Source organism: Chenopodium album, chromosome 20, assembly GCF_948465745.1.
Source record: "Chenopodium album chromosome 20, dcCheAlbu1.1, whole genome shotgun sequence".
Taxonomy (NCBI): domain Eukaryota; kingdom Viridiplantae; phylum Streptophyta; class Magnoliopsida; order Caryophyllales; family Amaranthaceae; genus Chenopodium; species Chenopodium album.
Genome location: NC_137853.1, coordinates 14,904,510 through 14,927,551, shown reverse-complemented (window position 1 = coordinate 14,927,551; position 23,042 = coordinate 14,904,510). Strand labels below are relative to the sequence as shown.

General features: G+C 34.2%; 1 protein-coding gene across 2 annotated transcripts; it reads left to right on the top strand.

Moving 5' to 3' along the window:
* Positions 1–4,202: 4,202 nt before the first annotated feature.
* On the top strand, positions 4,203–9,906 carry LOC145597682 (uncharacterized). 2 transcript variants are annotated; one of them, XM_081653909.1, is made up of 3 exons: positions 4,203–4,561; positions 8,154–8,681; positions 9,021–9,174. In XM_081653909.1, the coding sequence occupies exons 1-3, from the start codon at positions 4,307–4,309 to the stop codon at positions 9,123–9,125; spliced, it is 888 nt and encodes a 295-aa protein (XP_081510035.1). In that variant the 5' UTR covers positions 4,203–4,306; the 3' UTR covers positions 9,126–9,174. The 2 variants fall into 2 exon arrangements, with proteins under 2 accessions (XP_081510035.1, XP_081510034.1); XM_081653908.1 differs by lacking the exon at positions 9,021–9,174 and adding an exon at positions 9,311–9,906 and having other exon boundaries at positions 4,206–4,561.
* Positions 9,907–23,042: the final 13,136 nt, after the last annotated feature.

Below are 23,042 nucleotides of genomic sequence, written 5' to 3'. Positions count from 1 at the left end.
CCCTACTTCCCTATCTACTTTAGTTAGAGGACTTAGGTATTACTTTTGATTAGGGGATACGACTTTACCCTGTCAAACATTCAACAAAACTTTTCAACTAGACACTAAATAATTTATTTAGCATTGATTACACATTGAACGGGTTTCCAACTCTACCTCCCCTAAATAATTGAGGTTATTGACACGGGGTGCTAACCGTGCCAGCATCAAAACCACACATAGGTGGCGGAATTCCTGCGCATAATATTAATAAAAAGGAATGTGCAGCGTCCTGTTCTCCGGTAGAAGTTATGGTTAAATATTAAACCCCATAACTCCCTCATATGTTCATACTCAAGATATATACGTTCCAAGAGTTTTGGTGCGTAATCTCTTTCACTTTACGTTTATTTACATATTATTAAACTTGGTGATGACTCTCAAACCATAATAATTCAATCAACAGTAATTATTCAATCAATCAAACACACCAATCAATTCTTGAATAATTAGTGACCACATAATATTTTATGTTGAACCCTTTTTAAATCTACCTCAGTGTCAAAGACACCTTAAACCATAAAGCGCCACAAATCCTATCCCTCGGTGTTAAAAACACCTTAAGTGCACTAAGGCACCTACATACAATTTATTCCTCGTGTACATAGACACTTATATAGCTCATTTTCCATGCTTATAGCATCAATAAAAATTATATGAACCATAATAAAACTCCTTTTCAAAATTAAACAATTAGTTTAATTAATCATGCATTCTAACATGCCAAAATAAAAGTGTGGTTCATACAAACATGCCAAAATATAAGTTTCTATTCCATAATCCATCACAAATAAATTATGCTTCATAATTCAATCACCAATATCAATAATCCACAATTTCCAATCAAAATCTTAGCATGATACTACTTGGGATTAATTTAAATCAAGTCTAGCATGATACTACATCACCAAAATATGCTAAGTACGCGAACGTACCTCAAAAAAGCTATTAAAATAGCCGACTACACTACCACAATTCCCGAATCAAGTCTCCTTCATAAAGGGACAATAATACTATATTAATTACCCTTGTATGCACAATTTCCAGCAACTTAAATTGACTTTAAACGACTTAAAATAATCTGAAAATTATAGTAAAACCCTTAATTACACTCCTCTTTAATGGGTAATTAAACCCTTTCGTTAAAATCACAGTTCTACTACTTTAAATAAAATTCCGGCAACATTATTTGATTCAAACTCCCTTAAAAACTTGATTAAAACATACTTTTATGCCCAATTAATCAATTAAATCATTAGATATACAAAAACCCCCAATCAATTGCATAAGAACCCTAAAAATCAAGTCTTTAATAATTTAGAAACCCTTACTTTAATCATATCAAAATCTAAAAATAATAATCTGAAAATATAAATTAAAACCTTTAAATTATGTTTTTGATACTAATTAAACAAACTTTAAAACAATAAAAACAAAATCCAAACTAATAAATAAAGTAAGGAAATAAAGAGGAGGGAGAAGAAGAGGTGTCAAGGTGGTGGAGGTGGTCGCCGGTTGGCGGGTTGCCGACGGTGGGTCGCCGGCTGGCAGGGTTGCCGACGGTGGGTCCGGTGTGGAAGCCGCCATCACCAAGTTCTCCTTGTAGAAATCCTCGTGAAAACAAGAGGAAACAAAAGAAAAGAAAGAAAAATAAGGAGGAAAAAGAAAAAGAAAGGAAAAGAAGAAAAAAAAAGAAAAGAAAGAAAAAGGGAAAATAGCTTACCTTGATCATTTGACCTTTTGGGTGGAAAAATTTTTGGAGATTGAATGAGTATTTATAGTGTAGGGTTGTTTAGGGTAGATTTGAACTTTATAAAAAATTGTGGACTTAAATAATAGAATAGGCAGCCTAAATGTAAAAATAGAATGATTGGATTCACAATGGAAATTGGCTACATTCGTATTGATTATTTGTTGACCTAAAAATTAAACCTTGTATTATTTAAATCCCATAATAAAAATAATTTGACCCAAAATTATATTTTACAAATAAATAAATAATTTATAAAATACATCAAAAATACGGGGTATTACAGCTGGTGGCAGTGGCCGGCCGATGGGAAGTGGAGGTGGTGGCAGCCGGCTACCCTAGTGTGTGTGTGTGTGTGAGTGCTTATGAGGAAGAGGAGAAAAATAAGAGGAGAGAGAAAGAGAATTTACCTTTGGGTATTCTCCACCTTTGGCAAGGTCTAATTTGATCATTAAATGGGTACTTATACTCCCTCTCAAACCCTCCTAACTTAATTTCCCTTTTTTACCCTTGATGATTCCCATTCAAATTGGTATTTTGACTTTAAAACTCCTTTGTAATTCCAAAGTGCCCCAGCGCTTCTAAATTCATGAAGTAGAATATTTCCAAAGCCAAATAAATGAATAGAAATGAGTTTTTAATTAAAATAGACCTTTTAAATTATTAAAGAACCATAAATAATTCATTTCAAATTATTTGAAAATGCCATAAATTAATACTTTAATTTAATATACATATAAAAATACGGGGTATTAATTCAGTAGGTTTATTTTTGTGTCAGAGAAAATACACTCTATACATCATTTCTGAAGCTGGTTTGTTAGGGCTACATCGAGTGGTCTTTTTTTTATAGACTAAAACCAGAAAAGTCTAGTTTCTTGCTGATCTAAAGACCTATTATCGTCTTGTGGCTCGTTTGACTTATCTTGGATAGTCACTCGCCCAGTGGCCCTGATTTGGCATATTTTGTTCATATATTATCACAGTTTATCATGCAAGAGCCTCGACTTGAGTAGTGGAATGCGGCATTAAGAGTGGTTGATTATTTAAAGGGTACTCCATGTTAGGGAATTTATTTTCATGCCGATTGTGATTTAAATTTGTAGGGTTGGTGTGACTTAGATTGGGCGGCATGTTCTCTAACTCGGCGATCTTTGACAGGTTGCCATGTGTTCCTAGGCCAATCACCTATTTCGTGGAAGACAAAGATGCAACACACAGTGTCACAGTCCTCTACAAGGGTCGAATATAGATCTATGTATGGTTCTGCAAACTTAAGTGGCTTAAGGCTTATTATTGAGTTTGGGTATGCAACATCCAAAGATGGTCAAGTTATTTTGTGATAGTAAGTTTGTGTTACATATAGGGAAGAATGCAATTTTTCATGAGCGAACAAAACATATTGAAGCTGATTGTCATTTTGTCGTGATGCGATTAATGAAGACTTGATATCTCCCTCATATGTTTTGACAATATCACAATTGGCGGACATTGTTACAAAAGGCTCTCGAAAAGACGCAATTGATATACCTTCCTTCCAAGTTGGGGAAAATTAAAACTCATGCTCCAGCTTAGAGCGGGGGTATTGAGATGATATTTTTATATTAACTAAGATATATTTCATTAGTGTTTCTTTATCTTAGAATTACCAAAGATAGTTATTCTAGGTTAGGGATTCTTATCACTTTAATAAATCCTTGTGTCATATATCAACATGATGAATCAATGAGAAGATAAGCCAAAAGTTTATACAAATTCCTCACCTTCTATAAAATCAAACGCAATAAACACCATGACTTTTCACCTTCTATAGATCATAATGCTCTCAATTTACCTCGTCATTTACACCAAGGAGGAAGAGTTGTATATCTCTAGATGTTGATGAGATTGCTGACTTTGAATGTACATTATGGGACAAATTCAACGTTATGGCAACGATATTTTGTTGCACTACAAAATTAAATCAAATAGGTTTCTCCTAATTTCATTCGTATTAGTCATATCTCTAACATCAATAGTATCAAAAGTCTTAATGTTAGAGTTATAAAAAACTGAGCTTACCCAACTCAACTAAACCCTCACTTAAACCAAAAGATACGTTAGGAATTCCCCTCATGAAAAGGGCTTCGTAATGTTTTTTTTTTTCTTACCTTAAAAAAAAAAAAAATAACCAACTTAAACCAAAAGTGACTCTTCAGCTTTCAACTTGCATGGCCCAATCGACAACCAAAACTCCAAAAGTAACTCTTCAAATTTCGACTTGCATGACCCAATCGAACTGACCTAAATACCCAACTTAACATCTCTACCAATCTACTACCTTAAAATAAAAATAAGGAATATATATTTATTTTTTTCAAAAATTTTGAAATCTTCAATTAAATATTATTTTTGGCAATATACTTTCTAGATTTCTAAGAAAATACTAGTAGTGTGACAGTGTCCCCCCTCATTGCCTCTCTATCCCCTTCTTCATCCTCTCACCCACTTTCCCCCCTTCTCTACCAGCTAACACTAATGGCGACGCTCCTTCGAAGCGCCAACTTTCGAGCACCTTCGCCTTCCCTCGCTTCTACAATCTCTCCATTAAGATCATTCAATTCTTCCCTTTTTGTTAGTTTTAAAACTAAGTGTTACACCAGAAATAGTTGCTTATATACCCACAATTCTCCTTCAAAATTATCAGCTAAAAATGTTCCTTCAAAGTTTCTGACTTTTTCTTCTTCTGGTGAAGCTACTGAAACTGAAGAAGCCCAGCAGCCTGAGATCCAGGTAATACCCTTTTCCTGTTTATTTATTTTTTTCCCATTTTTAATGATTTCTGGAAGTTTTTATCGGTTAATTCTGTAATTCAAGTTTGCTAGTCATTTAGTTAGGAAGAAATGGTTCGACTATTATAATTTCATTTCATTAATTGATAATTGTAGATTGTGCTATAAATTTTGTGTATAGAGAGTTGTGACATATAATGCGGGTAATGATGTAGACGGGATTTGATTATTGTTCTCGGGTTTAATGCCCGAGAATTAACCAATAGAGCTAGTTGATATATGCATTGTAAATTATGCTGTAACACATATTTTTGCTAGATTAGTGCTATTTAGTGGGGGTTTGAGTAATTGTTGATTTGGAAGGTTTTTTTAATGCCTATGTTGTTGTGTTAGACTCTTAAATTGCCATTTGAGCCTTTGAAAATTGATGAATTTGTAATAGAAACACTTGAATAATAAGAAGGAAAGGTTGATGTTGACTTATGCAGATTGTGCAGTGAGGTTGGATAAATCAATATTGGCCTGTGCTCATTTCGGGTGCAAGCAACCTCAATTGGTATAAATAGGAGTGTTGTTGATACCCAACTGAGCCATTATGTAACAACACTCCACAAATCACAGCGAGCATTTAATACACCGACTAAGCCCTTAAGCCAAAGTAGTATACTCAATGCTAGTTTTTAACTTCTATCTTTGTCCTTTTAACAACCACCAAGATGGATGTCGGAGTATGTGTCACTATGAGTTTAGACTTTAGACTTTTCATTCTCCCCGTTTTCTAAAGTGGTGGATATATGTATGCAAACACTCCAATTTATTTAGTTTTTCTACGTTCCTTTTTGGGATGTTTGGAAATAGTTGCTCCACATTTCATTTTTTGGTAAGATACCCCCTAGAATGACTCTATTGTCTTTTGATGATGTAGATAGAGTAGAATAGTGTTTAGTATGAAGAATTGTAAAATATTTTCCATGAGTATGCAAGCTTGATTTTATGAACAAATTATGTATTGTTGGCTGTAAACTGTGAAATAGTTTTGTATTGACATTGTAAATTTGGTGTAACAGAAATGTCTCAATATCATATTGTATGAATAGGTAGTTTAGTTATTTTGTATTTTTCATGTCCAAGAAAGGGGAGAGGGCGGGAGGGGGTGTCTTGGTAGTCATCTCTATCTCTATTTAATGCCTTTAGATTATGGACAAGTCTTTATTGAAAAGATAAATTCAGATTTCAATTCTAATTTATTATAATTTCATTTTAAAGCACTTTCAGAATTGAGTGATCCTCTCTAATTTACTTTGTCAAAGAACCTCTGAAGCCATCGGTGTATTTCAGGGACGTGCTACTTATATCTTGTTTAACTAAATATTTAATGCGCTAATTGGTGATTTTGTATGGTAATACATGGTATTGCACTATACATATTTATTATCATCCATTACCACTACCACTCTTAGAGGTGGTAATGAGAATTTATGAGGACAAGCACATGTTTGGATGGAGTGCCATTACCTTAATGTGGGATGAAAACTTCTTTACCAATAAGCATATAAATCCATCACCATTGCTATCACTTATTGCTACCTATCAGCATTACCTAATACGGTCCCCTCCCCCCTTGGCGGTTTGCTTATTTAGGAATGTGTGCGCTAGAACACACATATTGGTATTTGGTAAGGTGGAACAGTTTTGGATTATAACATTATGGAGAAAACAAACTCAGAGAAGAAGTTCTAAAGGTAGAAGATGGTAGAGAGATGAGAGAGTTATTTGATTAATTGGAGCATAAGGAAAGTGTAACAAATTGCAAATTCAAGTGGCCTACTAAATACAACGAGAATACTTTTCTGCACAATTCTTCTATAATTTCCCTGTGTATTTATATTTATACTACACTATTACGTCAGTTCTCTCTCCTGAACTAACTCTCAAAAACTTTCCCTTATTAACGTCTAGTTGCTCCTCAAGGCATTCTTGATTCTTCTACCTAAACTTCCTGGTATGCCCTTCCCTTTACATCTGGTATATGTGAATTGGATCCTGGGTTTTTGCTAATCTATGACAATACCTGCCACCCACAACTTCGTTCCCCATGGTGACATGTTGGGAATTGATGATTGAAGATTTTGAAAGCTTCTTCCATGCTTAAGCCCTGCCACTTTCAATACCTCGAGGCCTCACACTGCTTTTTGATGGTGCACTCTCAACGAGGTTTCAGGAAGAACTTTGAGCTCTAGGTTGGAGGCGGACAATAGTCCACAACTCCCAATGAGCTCACTTCAAATGTGACATGAAAAAGAGTTGGATATTCGTACCTGGGGGCAACTCGAGGCAATAGGCTGCCTGATCCATGCATTGGACCATTGAACAAGGTCCATAACACGTGGTGATTCTCAAAGGGTGAGGGGACCAATGACCACTGATGGTAGGGTTGCAGTTTGAGTCATCTCCTATTTCGAATGTCACCTCCCTCCACTTCCTATTTGCCACCAACTTTATACGCTGCTGAGCCATCATATTTGAATTGTTCTTTCAATGGATGAATCTTTTTCTGTCCTTTTCCCATTCTTTTTAAGGCTAGAGGATAATGAGCATAAAGGCTCCTGAAGGGGTCATAAGAGTGGAAGAATGTGGTGAAGTATTTTATTAATACTGAGCCCATGTGAAAAATTGAGCCCATTTTCGAGGCTGGCCATTGACAAAGCACCTTAAGTGTATCCGTGCGCACTTATACACAGCTTTCTGTCTGCCTGTCCCCCTGAGGATGATAAGTCGCACTGCTTAATAACTCAGTCCTTGTAATCGGATAAGCTCCTTCATCATTAATCAACTCCAATCATTTCACTAACTCACTGTCTTGGGATTAATAATTCCTACCATTCTTCTCTGTGTTTGGACTTGGACAGAGAAAAAGGGGAACATATATTAGAAGATACCAGTGTTGAGTGGCCTTTGGTAAATCTTATTGTGCTGTCTGTCAGCCAATAAATCTGTGAAGTTCACATAATATTGTTCCTAATCTTTTATATAATGGAAATTAATGAAACAAAAGCTTATGTAAATTGATTTTCTTTTGTGATTCATGGAGTGCCTGACTCTCATTGTCCTACAAACTTTTTCTTATTGTTATCTTCTTGCTTCAGATAAGTTGTAATCCGAATTTAACACCTATGACTGGGAACATAAATAGCTTCTCTGAAGCAGTGGTAAGGCTGTATATTTTGGACCCCCAGTATCTTGCCCAGCTTCTTTAGAGGTGTTGGGGTAACATTAATGCCAGATTGCTGATGTTCATGTTTGTAGTGTATGTCTTTTCTGTTCCCTATAATGAATTAACAAAAACCAATATTTTGTATACTGAATACTGGATGGTATCCTGAACTAACTAGTCATTGATGCATGGTCCTGAAGCATAATCGTACATTTGTACCAAGATCATGATTTGTGATGTGATCTGGGGTTTACCTGTACTCTGGTCAATTATTCTTTGCTAGAATACATTTTGCATTTTTGCTACCTTTTTTTAATGTTGAAAGGTAGTGAGTAGTTTGTATTATTCAACATCTTCATGATCTTTTGTTTTGTAACAGGACAATACAGATGAAGGTGTGAATGGTGAAACTGCTGAAGAGGCAGCAAGTGATGATGTCAAACATGATGCTGATGAAGCTCCCACATCCCCAGTAATAACTGCTTTACAGTTATATAAAGAGGCAATAATTAATAACGATGAGTCCAAAGTTGCTGAGTTGGAGACATTCTTTAAATCCATTGAAGACGAAAAGGACACACTTGAAAGAAAGGTGGCCTCTTTGTCTGAAGATCTTTCAGTAGAAAGAGATCGTGTTCTGAGGATTAGTGCAGATTTCGATAATTTTAGGAAGAGAACAGATAGAGAACGCTCTTCTGTGGTGTCAAATGCAAAGGGAGAAGTTGTTGAAATTTTTTTGGCTGTTTTGGATAATTTTGAGAGGGCTAAATCCCAGCTCAAGATAGAGTCTGAAGCAGAGGAGAAAATCAACAATAGTTACCAGAGCATATACAAGCAGTTTGTTGAAATTTTAGGGTCAATTGGTGTTGTTCCTGTCGAGACAATCGGAAAACCTTTTGATCCTTTGGTGAGTTCATTTATATTGATTACATAGTCCTTAATTTCTGTTAATATGCTGAAAATATTTGTTTGCTGCTACTTGAGAAAATAGGCCTCTTCTTTCTGTTTCCCCTGTTTTTTTAACCCTATTCTTCCCTTCTGGCCTGGGTCTTGGACTCTTTGGTCAAACATAGAGGAGCTTGGCTTACCATTGTACTAGATAGGTTGACAAGCGCATAGCATTTTGTTAAAGTAGATGATTTATGGAAGTACTGTATAATGTTTTGCTTGAGTTACATAATATGGAGCTCCTCCTGAATAACTTGATTGGTTTAGTGATTATGCTGTTTGCTGTGTGGATAAACAGGTGGGCAACCAAGTTGGTATGAATATCAGCCGAGTACTTGGCAAAATGATTCGATTACTCAATCATGGTTTTTCAGGTTTTATGAGGACCTGGATACGTTCATAACTCAAAACCCCAAGTATTTCTTGATTTTCTTGCCAACTTGGTGAGTCCACGTAATGTACTGTGCTGGAAGTATGCCCATGTCATGTATGGAGCTGTCTTAGGTTATTGTTAGATCCCATATTTTACCTTTTCTTAGTTCATGATTTTCACTCTTAACATAATTCTTGTTCACGATTTGTCAAAAGCTGCATGAAGCCATCATGCGAGAAGATTCCACAGTATATGATGAGGGCGTTATAATTGAAGAATATCGTAAAGGGTTTAAGCTTGGTGATAGACTACTACGTCCAGCTATGGTTAAAGTATCCGCAGGTCCAGGACCAGAAAAGCCTGAACCGGTTGAGTCATCAGTACAAAAGGAGGGTTCAACTGACGACAATGATGATGTTAGTGAGGAAGGCGATTCAGAGGACCAGGCAACTCCTTAAAGTACACTTTTGTTAGATTAGGGGAGACTGGGAGAGTTTGAGCAGCTTTTAGTTGGATAACAGTTGTTTTCGCTGCTGTATTAAAAATCTATTGTTATTGTTGTTCTCCTTGATTATGAATTTATGAGAGAACAAAGATTGTAGAATTTTTTTGTCCAGAATTCTGAGAAGATAGTTATAGATACGCTATTTAGCGTCATTTGCCTTCAACTTCGGTGAACCCAAGAAGATAGAACTTTGTATTAAGATTTGGAGGATCATTTTATTGTTCCACATCATGTATGCAGAATACATTATTTTTACGGTTATTTCACAAGGTATCTTTTGGTATAAATGTGAGAACCTCGTGTTTTTGAATTCATGAGGTGTCGTTGAAGCTTGGTGGTAAATGGTAATGTATGAAATGACATAATGACTTATGGTGTTTGATACTTTTTGATGGACGTTTAGAGGTAGTTTTTATTCTTTTAATGCACAAAATACCCCTAAATCATACAAGTGTTAAGTTTTACCGATAGAAAGTTTTATTCCGAGAAATAAAGGAGTAAGAGAAGATGGAGAAATTGGTAGTGTTGCTCCGGTAAATTTTCTTGTGTCATTTACACTTGCATGACACTCTTTATATAGCCATGAGTATTCAACTAGGAGTATAATAATTTCATACATATAGCCATATGAGTTCACAAGGGTTTGGACTCATATGAATGAGCATTGTAACAACAAATCAATAATTGGCATTCACATTGCCTTCTAACACTCCTCCTTGAATGCCTAAACTTATACATAAAAAGGTATTTGTTGCCTCATTAAAAACCTCGCTAGGTAAAACCCTATGGGATAAAAACCATAGCTAAGGAAAAAAATTACAATGATATTAAATTATATGCTTTGGCATACTGCCTCGTTAAAAAGCTCGTCAGAAAAAATCAGTGGGATAAAAACCTGATCGAAGGAAAAAAGAGTGCAGTTGTAAGGGGAGGATGTTCCCGTCGTAGGGGATCCTTCTCCTTAGATGCCCATGGCCCTTTAAAGCCTAGAACTTTACACTTGTTAGGGTGTATTAGGATTTGAATTCGTGACTGTTTGGGGGATCTTGAATTAGAAATGATTCTATCATACACGCGTTTTTGTAAGGAACAAGTAGGAGTCGCCAATGAGTTTTAGGAAAACCCATAAACCTCGTTCATGCCTTTCTCCCAAGTAGAGTTCAAGGGATATTTAGCATGAATCATAAGTTTACCCATGCCCAAATTGGTCTACATAAACCAGAAATGAGTTCGGGAGAGAGGGTACCAAGATAACGTTCCTTTTAGAGGGGAATCGCGATCTTAGCCCTAGTGCGGCCTCTACTAGCTCTTCCTTTTGCACAATTTCATCACCAAACAATATATGCAACACGATACCTAAAAACTAAGTTAGTTGATTTTATTTACACACATTAATTCACGTAGGAATTACATCGTATAGTCGTTATTCTTATTTAATTAACTTCGTGAAAAGAACAATAAAATAGACAATATTCGCCTTGACTTAGGTGATCAACCAACAATTATTTTATTCAATTCTAATCTTGATTAACGAAAGAATACTATGTGAAATCAATTAATTTATTATGTTAAGGCAATCAATCAACATTAATTAATTAATTAATTAAAGTTCTTTTAAACAATAAAAATAATGGTGATTTAACTAAGTGCTCGGGAATTTACCACTTCTCTTTGCTAGATCTCCGTTTAGAACACTTATAGACTCCTTCTTGTTGGGGAACCTCCACCGCAGTAACAAAATATCGAAAAGGGTGAGTGTTTAGGACAAGAGGGTTTAGATGCACAAGTTCACAAGTATTCTGCCAGAGTTTAGGTTAATTTTCTGTGTCTTCAAGCCTCGGATTAGGGTCTTATTTGTAGGGAATGATTAGGTTAAGGGTTTAGAGCATTCTGTCGCAGCAGGTGTCGCGCGCAACCTACTGTCGCGCGCGGTATACGCGCGCAACTATTTGTCTTGCGCGTAGCTCTATGATAAGATTCAATTTTCCAATATTTTAATATTCTGAATCTTACGCAAGCGCATCTCTGAAAGTTGCGCGGCCTGCTGCGCGCAACTTAATACGTTGCGCGCGACTGCTAAGCGCGACTTTGTGAGATGCGCGCGATATTTTCCACGACAGCTTTTATTTTAACCTAGACGCTCCTAAATCCGTCATTATTGGGTTTTAAGAACGGGCTTAAGCCTAATTATGATCGGGTTTAGTTAATTTGGACCTTGTGTTGGCCTTGTTCTTTTATCTGGGCTAGTCTTTGTGTTTTTTGGCTTAACCAGTTATCCATAAGCATTCTTTACTTTGATCTAACACGAAGATGGTTTTATTTATCGTCATTGCACTTCCTGTCGGGACAAGAGGCTAAAAGTAGATGTCTATAGCAGTACATATAATACTCCCCTTGATTTCAGCATAGTTCACGGAGATGTCGCATTCCGATTTTGTGAACTAACGGCTCAAATTTCTTCGAAGGAAGTGATTTAGTGAACAGGTTGGCAAGGTTGTCATAAGACTGATTGCTGGATATCTATTTCCTCGTCCTTTTGTAGATCATGTGTGAAGAATAGTTTTAGGGCAATATGTTTTGTTTTATCTCCCTTAATATATCCTTCAGTTACTTGAGGAATGCATGTTGTATTGTCTTCAAATATGATGGTTGGGTATTCTGTTATTGCGTTCATTCCACACTCCTTTTGGATAAAACTGATCATCGACCTTAGCCATACACATTCTCGTCCTGCTTCATAGAGGGCTATCAATTCTGCATGATTTGAAAAATGTCGCGATCAATGTCTGCTTTGTTGATTTCCATGATATTGCAATGCCGCCATAAGTGAACACATATCCATTTTGTGACTTGGCATTTTGAGGATCCGATAAGTATCCAGCGTCAGCGTACCCAATGAGAGTAGCATCTTGTTTCGGTTGATAATATAAACCAAGGTCTTGTGTCCCTTGTAGGTACCAGAGTAAGTGTCGAACTCCCTTCCAATGCCTATATGTTGGTGCATTGCTGTGCCTGGCTAACAAGTTCACGGAGAAAGCTATGTCGGGTCTAGTGTTGTTAGCTAAGTACATTAAGGCTCCAATTGCACTTAAGTATGGTACTTCTGGACCCAGAATATTTTCATTTTCTTCTCGGGGTCTGAATGGATCATTTTTCATTTTCAAGGAACGAACAACCATTGGGAGTTGGTTGGAGTTTCTTTGTCCATGAGGAATCTTTTCAAAACTCTTTCTGTATAGTTTGATTGATGGACAAAAATAACATGACTCAAGTGCTCAATTTGCAGTCCAAGGCAAAATTTAGTTTTCCCAAGGTCTTTCATCTCAAATTCTTTCATCAAGTATTTTGCAGTTTTCTCGAGTTCATTTGGGGTTCCGATGATATTTAAATCATCAACATAAACTGCAATGATAGCGGATCCTGATTGTGATCGCTCTATGAAAACACAGGGACTAACTTGGTTGTTCTTGAATCCTTCTCTCATAAGGTATTCACTCAGACGATTATACTACATCCTTCCAGATTGTTTCAATCCATAAAGTGATCTTTTTAGTTTTATAGAAAGCAATTGTTTAGGCTTGTGGTTTTCTGGTAATTTTAGTCCTTCGGGGACTTTCATTTAAATGTCTTTATCAAGTGACCCATACAAATATGCAGTCATTACATCCATTAATCGTATTTACAGTCCTTTTGTGACTGTCAAACTTACCAGAAATCTTAATGGGGTAGTTGCATCAACCGTACCACTGGATCGAGAATATGTTTCTTCATAATCAATCCCTAGAATTTGAGAAAATCCTTGGGCTACAAGTCTTGCATTGTATCTAACTATCTCATTTTTCTCATTACGTTTTCTCACAAATACCCATTTGTATCCAATGGGTTTTACACCTGTTGGTGTAAGGGTTATTTTTCCAAAAACTTCTCGTTTTTCAAGTGACTTTAACTCAGCCAGCATTGCCTCCTTCCACTTTGGCCAATCACTCCTACGTCGACATTCTTCTACTGTTCTTGGTTTAACATCATTTTCATCAGACACAATGTTGATTGCGGTGGAATTCGCAAATATTTCATCCACGATAACATCTTTCCTATTCCACTGAGTCTATGTAGAGACGTAATTCATTGAAATTTCATTGTTATCGATGTTTTGAACATCTTGTTCATTCCCCGTAGGGTTGTCTTCTTGTTCGTGCCCTTTTGGATTATCATCATTTTCTTTACTTTCATCCACATTTGGTCTTTCTTGACCTTCTGACGGGGGAACATCATTAGTCTCATTTTCTATTCCATCCAATCTTTTCAATTTACTTGGCTTAGAATCTTTTGAACCAAGTGGTCTTCCACACTTTCTGCGTGCTAGAAATTCATTTTCTATGACCTTATCACCAGTTGGAATTTCAATACGTGCGGGGCATTTTCTGCCGGTATATGTGATTTTGTCACCTTCTTTGTGTCTACAAATGCATCAGGCAATTGATTTGCAACACTTTGTAAATGAACAATTTTCTTGACTTCTTGTTCACACATATTTGTTCGTGGGTCTAACATCAACAATTGTGTTGCATTCCAAATAAGTTCTATTTCTTTCTTACGTGAGTCCACTTTCTCTCCCCCTAAGGCTGGGAATACTGTTTCATTAAAGTGACAGTCGGCAAATCTAGTCGTAAATAAGTCACCAGTCAATGGTTCGAGATATTTAATTATAGAGGGGGATTCAAACCCGACATAAATTCCCAGCCTTCTTTGTGGACCCATTTTTGTTCTTTGGGGTGGAGCAAAGGGAACATATACAGCACAATTAGATGTGAGATACTTGGTTCTTGACCACAAACAAGTTGTAGTGGTGAGAATCTATGATAAGCTGTAGGTCTCAATCTAATTAGCTATGCTGCATGTATTATAGCATGTCCCCAAGCAGATGATGAAAATCTTGACCTCATTAATAATGGTCTTGCAATCAATTGTAATCTCTTAATTAGGGATTCAGCTAGACCATTTTGTGTATGAACATGAGCTACTGGGTGTTCAACATCAATTCCATTGACATACAATAATCATTAAATGTTTCGGATGTAAATTCCCCAGCATTGTCAAGTCTTATTTTCTTTATTGCATGACCTGGGAATTGTGCTCTTAATTTGATAATTTGGGCAAGTAATTTTGCAAAAGCAACATTTCTACTTGAAAGGAGACTGACATGTGACCATCGTGTAGAAGCATCAATTAAAACCATAAAATATCGAAATGGTCCACATGCTGGATTAATTGGCCCACATATATCTCAATGAATTCTTTCCAAGAATTTTGGAGATTCAGTAGCAATTTTGTTCATAGATGGCCTTATTATTAATTAGCCAAGTGAACATGCAGAACATTTTAATTCATTTGATCGGGGAATTTAATTTGTACATTTCTTATTGAATATCCAACTGAATGTGCTATTATTCTTTGCATCATTTCAGTTGTTGGATGTTCCAAACGATCATGCCATAAAATAATCAAATGTTTGTCATCTAACTTTTGGTTAGATACCATATTGATTTCCACGGGTCGTACGTTTATACGATATAACCCCGTAGAGTATGTTGGCAATTTCTCATATATATGTTTCTTGCCATGTTTTTCTGCCGTGAGGCATATATACTCTTTTTTATCTGTTGTCATTGTTTCTAGATGATAGCCATTTTGACGTACATCTTTAAAGCTTATGAGATTTCTTTGAGATTTACTTGAATATAAAGCATTATTGATTATTAATTTTGTTCCATTTGGAAGCATTATACATGCCTTTCCAGATTCTTCAATTAATTTAGCTGACTCGAAAATAGTGTTTACATTTGCTTGAAACAACTTTAGTTGTGAAAAATATTTTCAATACTATAAGATAGTATGTGTTGTTCCACTGTCTAAAAGGCATTGATATTCGGAACAAACTTCAGGCAGATCCATATCTTCATAAAATAAATTTGAGATTAGTTTAGAATAATATCATACAAACTTTTATTGATGATAGAGATTAAAAGTACATGACTAGAAATTTAAAATACAGAATGAAATCATTAGTAGATAGGAAACCTAAGCATTGTTATTTTCTCCAAAAATGAAATCATTTCCAATTTCAGCATTATCCATGAAATAATCAGATATGTCAAGGCTGGGACAAGGAGCATTTTCCACGTTAACATAATTTGCTTCTGCTTTTTTCTCTTTGCCTTTTACAGAAGCCTGATAAAGGTCTACCAAATGTTTGGCCGTACAACAAGTACGTCCCCAATGTCATGTCATGTCACATCTGTAACATGTGTTTTTTCCTTTTGAAGGAGTTTGTTGTGGCTTCCAAATGACTGTCCCTTTTGTTTTTCAAAATTTTTAAAATTACTATTTCTTTGAAAATTTTTTCTACCACGACCTCTGTAATTTCCACGGCCTCTTCCACGACCATTGTAATTTCCACGTCCACCTCTTCATGTAGCATTTGACTCGGGTGGATAAAAATTTGTTGCATTTGCCTCATGATGAGTGGCAAAAGACCCAGTTGGTCTAAGATTATGATTTTTCAACAAAAGTTCACTATTTTGTTCCGCAACAAGCAATACACTCATTAATTCATTGAACTTTTTAAAACCTCTTTCACGATACTGTTCTTGCAACAGTATGTTGCTTGCATGAAAGGTAGTGAGTGTTTTTTCATCATCTGTTCATCCGTGACTGGATGATCACAGTATCTCAATATAGATACTATCTCATGTATGGTTGAATTATAACCAATTACAGATTTGAAATCCTAGAACCGTAAATTTGTCCAGTCAAATAATGCCTTAAGAAGATGCACCCTTTTGTGGTGTCCAAATCTTTTATTAAGGCAATCCCATAATTCTTTGGGATCTTCAACCATCATGTACTCAGTTTTAAGGCCTTCATGTAAATGATGCCTTAATAACACTAAGGTTTTTGCCTTATCTTGTTCAGTAACAGGTCTTACAACAGTCATTGTTTGACCAGATGTACTATTGTTTTCTTTAACAGTGTGTTCCAAGCCTTGAGCTTTCAAATTCATCATTGCATCCACTTTCCATTCCAGAAATTTCTTTCCGGATAAATCTAATATGTTGAACTGTCTTTTCATAAGGTCTCCCAATTTAGCTACAACAAATTACGTGATATTTAGTTTATAATAATAAATTATATGTACAACTCACATGTTTAGTTCTTCCATATTTATAATTAGGTTAATAAAGCACGTGATATTTAATTTTAACAATAATAAACCATAAATAATATAGTCTTTTCTTCCCCTTGGTTTATTATTGTGAGTAAATTATATGATTAGGAAAAAATTAATTATGTTAGTTGAAAAAAAAAAAGCAAAATGACAACAATTACAGTAGTAACAGTAATTATAATGATAACAGTAATATTATACAATGATGATTAATAACAAACCAACATCATAAAACAAAAACAAGCTTTTAATATACTAAAACGACAAAATAAGTGAGTTTTACTTGTACGTAATGACAAAAATTAATATTGCTACTAATAAAACTACAAGCGCCGTAATTAGAAGAAAATATTGTTTTATCTTTCTTAAATCTTCCTCAAAAGTGAAGGTGTGGGTGTTTTGGTTGCCATCGTCGGGGAACATATCGGAGAAGAAGGGGTGATAAAAAAATTTCCAGGTGATTTTTGGATAAAAAGTGGGATGGTTTAAGGGATTTGTGGTGAAATCGGGGAAAAAATTCGCCTTTTATAGAGGTAGGTTTATCCGTTACTATTCTGAACAACTGTAAAAATATTATATAATAGTCTAATGTACTGGCATAAAATTATGGTCTATATACATATATATATACATATACATATATATATATAGGGTAGGGATCCGGTAAGAACCCCACCTTATATAAGAACCCTTTCTTATGTAAGAACCCTAATTATGTTCTAAACTTTTTCCTATGTTCTAAATTTTTTTCAACTTATGTTCTAAAGTTTTTCCTTTATTCGAAAAATTTTCTTACTTATGTTCCAAAATTTTTCCAATGTTCTAAATTGTTTTTTAGATTATGTTCTAAATTTGTTCCTATGTTCTAAATTATTTTTTTTCAGCTTATGTTCTAAATTTTTTTTTCTATGTTCTAAATTATTTTTTCAGCTTATGTTCTAAAGTTTTTCCTATATTCTAAATTTTTTCTACTTATGTTCCAAATTATTTTTAATGTTCTAAATTTGTTCCTATGTTCTAAATTATTTTTTCAGCTTATATTCTAAATATTTTCTATGTTCTAAATTATTTTTTTTTCAGATTATGTTATTAATTTTTACCTATGCTACGATTATTTTTTTTAACTTATGTTCTAAATTATTTTTCTTATGTTCTAACTTTTTTGGTTGTTTATGTTTTAAATTTTTGCTATCGTTTAAATTATTTTTCTTATTATCTTAAATTTTCTGCTTATGTTCTAAATTTTTTCTACTTATGTTCTAAATTTTTTTTCTATGTTTAAAATACGAAATTCTCAAAATTACAGAAATGCCATTACTAAAGGATCATTTTAGATGGTTAGATCAAAACTAATAAAGGGCTGAGATTGGTTCTTATATAAGATTGGGTTCTTATATAGAAGAGGGTTCTTACATGAGCCTTCTTCTATATATATATATATATATATATATATATATATATATATATATATATATATATATATATATATATATATATATATATATATATATATATATATATAGCCATAGTGGTCCGAGAGCCCTAATATCTATAAAAGATCATGGGTTCGAAAACAGAAAGAAACACAAAAAGTATGTAAAAGTAAGGAAAAAATAATAAGTATAAGAGGCTGCATCTTTTTGTTAATCTAGTTAATATTATGCATGCAAAGTTACTACTACGAAATTATGATAACTAAGATCAAAATTTACGTAAAACATGAGCATGTAATATCAACATGCATGAAACAAACAAAGAAACATCAACATTAATAAAAACAAGAAACATCAACGTGACTAAAACAAAAGTAGGATAATAATGAATTCATAAGTAAGAGAATTTTTTCACCATTGTTTTTGAGGTATATATAATACTGTTAATGTTTGAGTTTCTGGTATAGAGGATCCCGAATATGGGCAACTATAGAGCATACTCCTCAAAACATTTAGAAGTAGATAGTATTACTTGTAATAAATTTTAAGAAGTAGGTATAAATAAACCTGACTGGAAATTGGTGCTGATAATGTGTTAAAGTTTTACCGATAGAAAGTTTTATTCATAGAAATAAAGGAGTAAGAGAAGATAGAGAAATTAGTAGTGTTGCTCCGGTAAATTTTCTTGTGTCATTTACACTTGCATGACACTCTTTATATGGCTATGAGTGTTCAACTAGGAGTACAAAAATTTTATACGTATAGCCATATGAGTTCACAAGGGTTTGGACTGATATGAGCATTGTAACATCAAATCAATAATTGGCATTCACATTGCCTTCTAACATAAAGTATTTTTTTTATGAATATTGCTTTTTATTTTTTATTTTATTTTATATTTATTTATTTATTTATTGGAAATGGTTTAGCTTTAAAGTAAAAGCATCCATAAAATTGATGGCTATTTAATAACTCCATCGTTTAGAGGTAGATTTAGAAATTCGTTTTGCAAATTTGCAGATCTTGATGACCAATCAAGTTTTATCGCTTTTACGACTATTCATCAATAGAGCTCCGTTAGGATAAGGCCCATTTTTTCTATATATTAGGACACTTCGACACAAATCGTGTCCAACTAGGATAAGGCCCATTTGGCCTTTTGACACACCATTTCATCTTTTAAACTTTTTTTTTTAATTGGAAAATTTATGTAAAGTAAGACTAATAACGTGAGAGATAATAATATGTGTGCTTTCATAGCTCATTGTTATATATGAACCAAAAAAGACAAAATGATAATATAGTACTCTCTTTGTCCTTTTATTGGAAGCATAATTGGGTTTTTTCATAGAAATTAAGAAAGTTGATTCAGAGTAATATGCATGTGGGGTTAGAGACAGATAGAGAGAAAGAAATAGTGGTTGAGAATTATTGAAGAGATGGAGAGAGAAAGTGTTGAAAATTAATGTCAATAGTACAAAAAAATGACAAATCATAAAAAGGGTAATATTGTCAAAAAGTACAACCTATAAATAGAAATATATATGCTTTACCCAAAAAAGAAATACATGCGTCTAATAAAAGGGCGAAAGCTAAGGAGTATTAGAGAAGAGAAAAAGATCAATTGTGTAAGTATTTTTTTGGTAGCAAAAATATGTCATTTATTAAAAGTCAGACGACATCTACAATACAGATTCGACGTTAACAAATACATAAGATATTGAGTCAAATAGAATTTTTCTTCATAAAAACTACGATTATCGAGTAGATCTTGCACTGTAGAGCATCTCCCGCTTAAATCGCTGAAAATTACAGCCTTGTTGGAGAGTCAATATAACGATCCTTTGTAACCATGATGATGTTTTCCTTCTGATTCATCTGTCTGTATTAGAAAACTTGATAACTTTTTCACCAACGAAATAATTTCACGATAATCCATTAGGTCTAATATCATGGATTCAAAACTAAGAAATTTCTCCTTCGAAAAGAGGAGACAAACCTTGTCTTTTGAAGGAGGTCAAAAAACCCTTATCTTTCGAAAGAGATCGAAAACCCTTTCTTTTGAGGGAGAAGAGTTCCTCGCAAAAGGAGGAAGCGTTATTATAAATAAAAAAAAAACTTTAAAGAAAAAAGGATTGGGGCTTTCCACCAATTAAAATCGATGGAAGCCCCTTCAATATTCAACCATGGAGGATAAGGTTTTGGAGAGAGAAAGGAGGAGAGAGAGAAGAGAGGAAATTCTTTGTAATTGTGTAAGTATTTATGTTGATTAGTTGATAATTTGATACTTCGTATATTTGAATTTATGATTCTAAGTATAGTCATTTTAATCATTTCTTTTTTTTTTCCTTATTTGTAGATGACAATGATATGAAAATTTGATATGGCGTCATATGGAATAAATTATCAAATTCTAATTTTTGTAAGAGCATGCCTAGCAGGTGACCAAAGTGTTGGTCATGAGGAGAGAGAACAATAGATTTGCATTAAAATATTAAAGAAAATAAAATTTGGCCTAGTGAGATTGGGAAATGACCAAGGCTTGACCATGACTAAAACTAAGATGTTGGGCAAAGTTTCTTAGAGCATCACGTGGATTCTTATTATGGTGAGATTGAAGAGAGAATGTATTGTGGGGTATGGTAAAAGTAGGAGAGCGAAAGTTCATGACCAAACTTTCTTGAACAACCATTGGGATATTAAAATGAGAGTGGTCATAAACTTTGGTCATTGGTGAGGTAGAATAGAGAATAATAATAATAAATAATTTCATGACCAAATAATTTGGTCATCTAATGGCCTTACTCTGAAATACATTACATGAATATTAACACGTCGTTTGCGTGTCCTCAATTTTGAGATTGAACTTTTCTGTATATGTTTCGTACTCGTATCCGTGTCAGTACCTATTCTTGCGCAGCCTAGCTTCACAAATGTTCTTCTTTATTCAATCATAACCTCAGGCAATTAGCTCATAATGTAACACATTTTATTCAACATTTAAATCTTCTTCGATCTCAATTAATGCATGTAAAATGTAATTATTTTTGAAAAATGATTAGGTTTTGATTGCCTTAGTTATGTAGTCATCCTTTGACCTAGATTACTTAATTACAAAAGTGATGTAAAGAGGTAAAGTTATGATCAATTCCCGTTAAGGAACTTTTTGAAACGCCTATAGTTCATGAAATTCTCATTCATCTTGCCTTTTTTTTTCTCCTTTTGAAAATTTTGATAGACCATTGTATTGTTATTTTCAACGCTTTAAAAGGCATATATATAATAACTTTTTTTTGTTGAAGAAGAAGAAGAAGAAAGTCATGTAATAGATTTATTCTTTGTTTCACTCTATTACTAGCCGTCAATTTATAATAAAATGCAATTAACCTTATTTGTTATGTAATATTAGTAAAGTATCTTATTTATAACCATTATGAGTATTTGTAGTGCAATTCAAAGGTTGAAGGAAATGTCTAAGACGCTTGAATTTTTAAGTAGAAAAAACTGTTAAAAATAATACCACCTTTGAGCTATCTGCCAAAAACAAGACAATCTTTTATTTATTTCAAAATAATACAACCTTTATGGGGTATATTCTAAAAACAAGTCATCATTGGCGCATATTTATGGCCACCTATGCAAGGGAAGCACTTGCATCCCCTTTATTTTCGCATTAGAGTGATGAAATTTAAGGTGTGTTAAAAAAAATCTATTTCATATTATAGTTTTTGCTCTCCCATTCTAAAAAGTTGATTTCCTAAAAAATAAATTATACATTTCTCCATATAAAATTGCAAATAATATATTGTTTTTAGATTTAAAATATTGCAATGTTTGCGCTTTTGACACTAATTCTATTATGATTTATACGTAAGGAAAAATAATCACTTAGGGTTATTATTATTGTGGCATTGCATACTCGTAATTAAAGGTTTTTTAAAGGTTTAAATTGTGTATTGAAAAGAGTGCTTACCCCATGTTCGTTGCAATATTAAAGAACAAAGATGTATGAGGCTAAATATGCATTAGAAAGTAAAAACATTATGCAATATTGAAACATTAATAATATCAACGTCTCCATTTTTTGGGTTATATAAGTTTAAAAAATTTGAGACCCCCATTTTCAAATTTCTGGATCCGCCACTGCAAGTCATGACCTGTTATTAACTGGTTTAACAAGTTAAATGTGACACATTCACTATTTAATTGGTATGTGTTTTATTACTTAATTTTTATAAAAAATTATTTTATCTCTCTTCTCCATTCTTTACTGCCTCTCCCCTCTTATCCCTTTCTCCATTGTTTCCACCATAAAGCTACTTTCATTGCTGCCGTTTAGCTACCATCAACCTTTGAAAACCACCCTCTCCTCCTTCTCCATCACTGTCGTCGTGTGGCTAACCCCAACATCGACCACCATTATCTCTGAACACCACCTGCACCACCCACAAAAAATTACCCCAACAACTACCAACCTCCTCTCTCTCTCTCTCTCCTCTATTCAAACCCACACCCTCCCTTTCACAACCCAACCTTTACCCACAAACATCATTATTGCGAAATCGGGGTTAGTGGGTTTGTTTTGAGATGGTATATGGTTGATTTCCGAGTAATTGGAAATGGCTTTGTGTGAGATGGATTTACGGGTGGTTGATGTGGAGTTGAATTTCAGGGCTAGAGGTTGGTATTGGGTTGATTTTTGGGTGATCTATTTTTGGGTGGTGTGGGGTTGATTCTCATGTAGCGTTGGATATAGCTTGGTGGTGATGTTGGGTGGTAGCTGC